Here is a 7,248-nt window from a genome sequence, read left to right as displayed (position 1 = left end):
TAGCAAATCAGTGTACGGTTTGAGGCAAAGCGATCGAATCTGAAATACAGTAATTTAGTATTATATGATTGAAAAACGATTCAAAAACTCCTTAGTTGACCCCTGTGTGTATACACAAAACAAAAACAATTACCTACTGATTTTAGTTTTATGGATTGATGTCATATTAATCTCATCAAATTGTGACATAATGTAAACTAATGTTAAAGCCAGATTAAATTTAAAAAAAAACAATATGACCAGCTTTGGCAAAATATCATCTTTCTAGGCATACAATTTACTCATGAAAAATGATTTATCAAAATGAATCATTCGATGTACATTGATAAAATCCTATAAAAGTGTGTAATGAAAGAATGCTTTATTTAAATCATATAAATTATATTAATTGTCTGTTAATTTTATCATATTATAAATAAACACATAAATAAATTATTTGAAAATGAGAGGAAAATGAACACATAAAAAAGTGAGGAAAAATAAATAAATAAAATAAATATAGCAAACAAGAAGATAGACACAGAATATAGTCAGCGCGAGAAAAAAAAACAACCATAAAAATAAGATAGAGAAGTTAGCCATGATCAGAAAACAGCGAAAGCTTATGCCAATAAAAAAGCGACAAGTTAAAATAATATCAATACATCCACTGTTACAACTTGACCACATGAAATCGTATTTCACCCCCCTTCCCTAAACTCACCATCCCCACTCCCTTCCTTCGCCACACCTCTGTCCCTACATTCACAAAGTATCCACCCCACTTACTTCCAAAACGGATACAACACCCGCATATACAGTAAAATACGAATGTAATCTTGACTCTCTTCCCAATATCCCTTCTTTATTTATTTACTGGTCTTATAATATAGTCTACTGGATGTAGGATCACACTAAAACATATACGCACTTATGTTTGTGTAAAAATGATGGTAAAAAAATTTCTGTGTAAAAAAATATTTGTGTAAAAAAATGTTTGTGTAAAAAAACTATATGTGCGTGTGCGTGTGTGTATTGTAGTATAGTAATGTTGCAGCAGATGCTAAAACACATTTTAAGAACATACTTAAGCAAAGTTCATAAATTTTTATTTAAGAGGTGTTTGATAGTTGTTCTAAAGTGTAGCGGCTTTCAAACTGAAGGAGGATGCAAGGCCAGTCTTCAGACCAAAGCATCCTGTACCATACGCAGGTTTAGCAAGTAAGAAAACAATTGGATCGTCTATAACAAGGAGGAGTAATCCAACCTACACATTACTCCTCCTGGGCCACACTTATTGTCATCGTGAAGAAGTAAAGGGCAAAGTACACCTATCTGCGGACTTCAGCACGCGGCTAAATAACAGCCTGGAGACACATCAGTAATCGCTGCCTCTACCAGAGAATTTGTTCTCAAAACTCAACGGTTGCAAAACTGGAACTTGCAGATGCATATCTACAAATAGAACTTGATGGAAATTCTAATATTCTTCTAAGTATCAACACCCAAAAGGGACCATTCAAATTTAACCGCCTTCCATTTGGGGTTACCTCAGCTCCAGCAATATTCTATCAAACTATGGATACACTGCTCCCAGGATTGCCAGGAGTTTTCGGCTACATTGATAATGGTAATATTACAGACCCGTACTGTCCTGCTGGATCGAATTCAACAAGATGGAGTTCACATAAGACTAGACAAATTAAAATTCTTCCAAACTTCTGTGAAATACTTTGGTTTATATTTGCAGATCATAATTATATTCACGCAAAAAAGCACATTGCAACCTTAAATAGTGTTGCAATACTACGATCCTTCTAGGCTTTGTAAGAAATTATTGTTCTTTCTTATCCGAACTGCACAAGTTATAGGAATCCCTGAATAACCTTTTACAAAAAGATACCAAATCTAACAAATGAAGCACATGCAAAGAATCATTTGAGAAAATCAAAATACTTCTCATCTATTGCTGACACACTACAATCCGTTATTAGACATTACTGTTTTGGTGAATGCTTCAAACTATGGAATCAGATTAGTAATATCACACAATTCTACTGATGGAAGCGAAAAAACATTTTACACACATCGAAGTCGCTCATGTCTTCTGAACAAATTCATACTAAAATCGAGAAAGAATCCCACACAATTATATATGCGGTAAAGAAATTTTATAAAATCCTATATGGCAATCGTTTTACTCTGATCGCAGACCACAATCCCTTAAAAAGTATTTTAGTTCCAGGAAAGGAATTCCAGTTTATTCAGCAAACCGCTTACAAATATGCTTTTAGATTACGACTTTTCTATAAAGTAAAACAAGCCAGCAAAATTGGCCAGACCAATGCGTTATCTAGACTCTTATCAAAAACTAGTGGAAAACACCGTCATTGCTGCTATATCTGTGAAAACTGCAGTTGTCTCTGCGTTTGGTTCCACAGTTAAATCACTACCTGTCAGGTCAGAGATGGTCTAGGTGGATACAGCCTCAGATCACTTATTATAGAAAGTTCGCTGTTTTCATCTCACAGGCTAAACACATGCACTGACCAGCAACTTACACCAGCTTTCCAGAGATCTTTTTTAACCGAGATCAATGGTACACCACTTTTGTTGTTTTCCAATTCAAATGTCAGGACAAATTTCTCAACCAATTTCACTCTTGGCATCAACGAATTAATCGGATAAAAGCCGTGGCACGTGGCCATATGTATTGGCCAAACATGGATAGGCAATTAGAGGAACATGTAAAAAGTCGTGCCAAATGTTAACTGGTTACGAAGTCTCCGTGGAAAACAACATTGCATGCATTGCTTACCCAATAAATGCCTTGGTCACGACTACACATCATCTTAGAAGTGCCAATTAATGGACACCATTATTTAATCGGTTGATGCTTACAGTAAGTGACCAGAAGTATTTCAGATGAACCATACTACATAAAATGAAACTAAAGCAACTACAAGAAATTTTCAGCAGATTGGGCGTTCCTGAAACCTTAGTTTCTCATAACGCTACTTTGTTTACCTCAGCTAAAATTCCTGACTTCCGTAAACATAACAGTATTACGCATCTCAGACCTGCAGCTTTCCACCCACAACCAAATGGCCAAGCTGGACGTTTGTCGACACATTTAAGAGAGCACACTTGAAGTTTAAAGGATAATGAACTATTCGAGAGCTCATAAGTTGCTACAGAGCTACTATAAATATGAATTCGCAAATGAAAAGTATCCTGCTGAAGTACTAATCGATAGAAAATACATTTACTAATGGATGCTATTCAGCCATAAATAAATAATCTTCTCAAGAGAAACAGGGCGAAAGAAAACCAATTAAATAGCCATCGTGGAGCAAGATTACATAAATTCCTACCAGGATAACCAGTATTAGCAAAAACTACTGCAATGGTAAAGAAAAATGGAAAACAGGTCACATAGTACGTCGGTCTCGTAATTTAATCTATGATTTAGATGTACAATCATCTATTTGGGTGAGGCATGCTAATCAACTATGTTACTCATATCTGCCAAAAAGACAATAAAATAACACAAGCATTCCATTAAATATTTTACTGGACAAAGTGTTCAAGCAACATGCAATAAACAAGCAAGTCTGAGAAGACAGATCCGACCCGGAGGACGCCATGAAGATGGGAAAAAACTTCAATTCTATAATAGACTGAGACCAAAAATTATATAAGCACCATATTTTGAAGGGGGTGAGGTGTAGCGATCAAAAGAGGAAATAACTCTAATAAAGAAAGTAAGACTTATCGCTATTTTAGACTTTTTAGTTTGAGATTGTTGCTAGTCTAGTTGCACTAAAAAAACTGTGATACAGATAAACAGATTGCCTGTTTATGACATATATATATATATATATATATATATATATATCAGTATAGGATAAGATAAGCATTCATGGATATACATTTTTTATTTTGTTATTTATTTATATATATATATATATATATATATATATATATATATATAAATATATATATACGACTATTCTAGTATTACATTTGATAGTACGGTTACATAATGTTTATTTTATACTAAGTGAATCGAATATCTGTATGTTTGTTTTCTTAAAAATAATATTTTCTATCAGAATGAACTACTAGAACTACGGTCCCTCTGTACAGGGGTTTGCCAGTTCAACATGACAGTAAAATATTTCTTACGAGTTAACCCTTACTAAATTCTCAAAATAGTGTAACATTAAAAGCTCAAATTCAATCAGCTAAGTATGGATAAACTACACAATGACTGTAAACGGAAACGAATTGAACTCCTTTGCGCGGCCCAAATCTACGTAAGGGAAAATTCACCGACAAAGGATGAACCCATTCTCAACAGACTCAAGCCTGCATCATTCAGTAGAGAAGGCCGAACTCTTGCCACCATCAAGGAGTTCCCCAACTGGAATCCAGTTGATAGAAACAGGAGTTGCACATTCTGCCAAGGTAGTCATGACTTGGATGTTTGCACCAGCTTCAAAGCAAAAACACTCTCGGAAAGAAAGATTGTGCTTTGCATGCCTAGGCTTCAGACATGTTTCTCACAGATGAAGACAAAGGAAAAGATGCAATGTTTATTCTAGTTTGCACCCTACACTCTTGCATGGCGACACTATGTCGCAGGAAGAAGGAAGTGGCGAGAAGAAAGGTGCCTCAAGGCCTGTGGATAGGACGTCGGGTACAACGCTTTTAAATTACACTGGGTCATCCAAAAAAAAAACTCTACGATCCTCCAGGTATACGTGTCCGATGTAGACAACCCGAATTCCGAACGTCTTGTGTATGCGATCCTGGATTCACAATCAGATACAACCTTTATTTTACAAAATACCAGCAAATCACTGGGACTGGAGGGTACAACCGTTAAACTAAAGCTGTCAACCATACACGCCGAGAAAAAAGTCATCGACAGTACAAAGATACAAGGGCTGAGAGTTAGTGGCTTCAACAGCCTGCAAGAAATTAAACTCCCGAGCACATATACAAGGAAAATTATTCCAGCAAACCGATCACACATTCCCACCCCAGACGTAGCAGAAATATGGCCACGTCTGAAGCCTATAACAAATTTAATTTTGCCATTACAAGACTACGAGGTCGGCTTACTGATTGGATACAACTGCACCAAAGCATTAACACCCAGATATATAATTGCACCGATTGGTGATGGTCCATATTCTCAGCGAACTGACCTTGGATGGGGTATAGTGAGTGTTACCGACATTGCTTGTTAAGATGAGAATGGTGACAATATTGGAACTAGCCATCGGATTGTGGTTAAGGATGTAACTTGAGACATCTCACTATCAAGAAATGAAAGACCAGCATCCACATTGTTCTCAATTAAGAACCCGATAAAAGAGATAATCGATCCAAATAGCCTAATCAAAATGTTTGAGTTAGACTTCAGTAAGCATCACGCTAACGCAAAATGTTTATCTCTGGAAGATAAAAAAATTCTCTCCATCTTGGAAAAAAAACATCACGATCAAAGAAAGGCGCTACGAAATGCCTTTGCCATTTCGGGAGACTATGCCTAATTTGCCAAACAACCGAGAGATGGCACTACGACGCTTACAACACCTGAAGGGACGTTTCCGCAAGTATCCATTATACCACGACCAATATACTAAATTTGTCGGGGATTTAATTGATAAGGGGCATGCAAAAAGGCTGACTACAGAGGACATGAGAGAAAACAAGCATGTATGGTACCTGCCTCATCATGGGGTCTATCATCCGAGAAAACCAGGGAAGCTGCGTGTTGTGTTTGACGGTAGTGCACGGTACATGTCTGAATCAGTAAATGATCTCTTACTGCAGGGATGGATTTTATTAACTCCCTTTGCGGTGTACTTTTCCGGTTTCGTAAAGAACCGGTTGCCTTTGTGTGTTATATTTAGCAAATTTTTTTGCAATTCCAAGTTGCGGCTTGTCACCAAGATTACCTCAGATTTCTGTGGTGGGAAAATGGCAATGTGGACAGCGAACCATGCACATACCGCATGACAAGACATCTGTTTGGTGCAAGACATGCAACGGAAGGAGAATCTGATTTTGGGATGGATGTCGCAAATTTTATAAAAAGGGACTTTTATGTCGACGATGGATTAAATTCTGTTGCTACACCAGAGGAGGCTGTGATTCTCATCAATAGATGCATGGCCCTCTTTAAAGACAATGGTCTGATTTTGCACAAGTTTATTTCGAATTCCAAGGAAGTGCTGCAGCAAATACCACCGGAAGCTCGAGCCAAGGAATTAATAAATATTAATATTCACGAGGATACCTTGCCTATCGAAAGGACTCTAGGTATTTAGTGGTGTATTGAATCAGACACCTTTCAGTTCAGGATCGTGATAAATGAGAAACTCCTCACCAGACGAGGTGTTTTACTCACTCTTAGTTCAGTGTTTACCCTTTGGGACTCGTTTCATCATTTATGTTAAAAGGGAAACAGGTTCTGCAGGAAATGTGCATGAACCAGTTGGACTGGGACAGTCCTATTCCAGAAAGTCTACAACCACGGTGGCAACAGTGGATTGCAAAAGTCAAAACCTTGGATTCTATCATTGTTAAAAGATGTTTGAAGCCCGCAGATCTTGATGAGGTGGTTACGACAGAAATACACCATTTTTCGGATGCCAGTACCATAGGATATGGGCAATGCTCATACTTACGTTTGATTGATCGCAACCGACGAGTGCATTGCTCCTTAATTATGGAAAAAGCTACAGTTACACCCATCAAACCAGTCACCATCCCAAGACTGGAACTTACGGCAGCTCTTCCTTCCATCAAAGTCAGTTCAATGCTGTGTGACGAACTTGACATTACAAATATTACAGAATGGTTTTGGACCGACAACACAGTGGTTCTGGGTTACATCCATAACGATTCTCGTCGCTGTCATGTCTTTGTGGCGAACCGGGTTCAACAAATTCGAGATCATATCAGTGGAATTACGTTTGCTCTGCTAATAACCCGGCGGATATAGCCTCGCGATGAGCAACACCGAATGAGTTAATGAGTAAAAGCAAATGGTTCAATGGTCCGGATTTCTTATGGAAATCTAGTACCCCATTCATACCGGACCAAACCAGAGAACAACTATGCATAGACGAAAATGATCCGGATATAAAGAAATCTCATGTCTTTAACATCTAAACCAGGTTAATTAGCCAGACTTCGATAGTGGATCGCCTACAATACTTCTCTAATTGGATGAGAGTTGTGAGATCTGTG

General features: G+C 37.5%; 1 protein-coding gene across 1 annotated transcript; it reads left to right on the top strand.

Annotated features, from left to right (window-relative positions):
* Window positions 1–6,445: 6,445 nt before the first annotated feature.
* On the top strand, window positions 6,446–7,000 carry LOC145286554 (uncharacterized). The gene has a single exon (XM_080135442.1). It carries the CDS (start codon window positions 6,446–6,448, stop codon window positions 6,998–7,000), a length of 555 nt encoding a protein of 184 aa, XP_079991568.1.
* The last annotated feature ends 248 nt before the right edge of the window (window positions 7,001–7,248 follow it).

Source organism: Euprymna scolopes, chromosome 10 (genome assembly GCF_053919585.1).
Source record: "Euprymna scolopes isolate OS-2025 chromosome 10, ASM5391958v1, whole genome shotgun sequence".
NCBI classification, from domain to species: domain Eukaryota; kingdom Metazoa; phylum Mollusca; class Cephalopoda; order Sepiida; family Sepiolidae; genus Euprymna; species Euprymna scolopes.
This window is presented reverse-complemented; position numbering and strand designations above follow the sequence as displayed.

Excerpts from the sequence above, each read along its gene's own strand:
- LOC145286554 (XM_080135442.1), top strand. The coding sequence starts at position 6,446 with ATGTTAAAAGGGAAACAGGTTCTGCAGGAAATGTGCATGAACCAGTTG.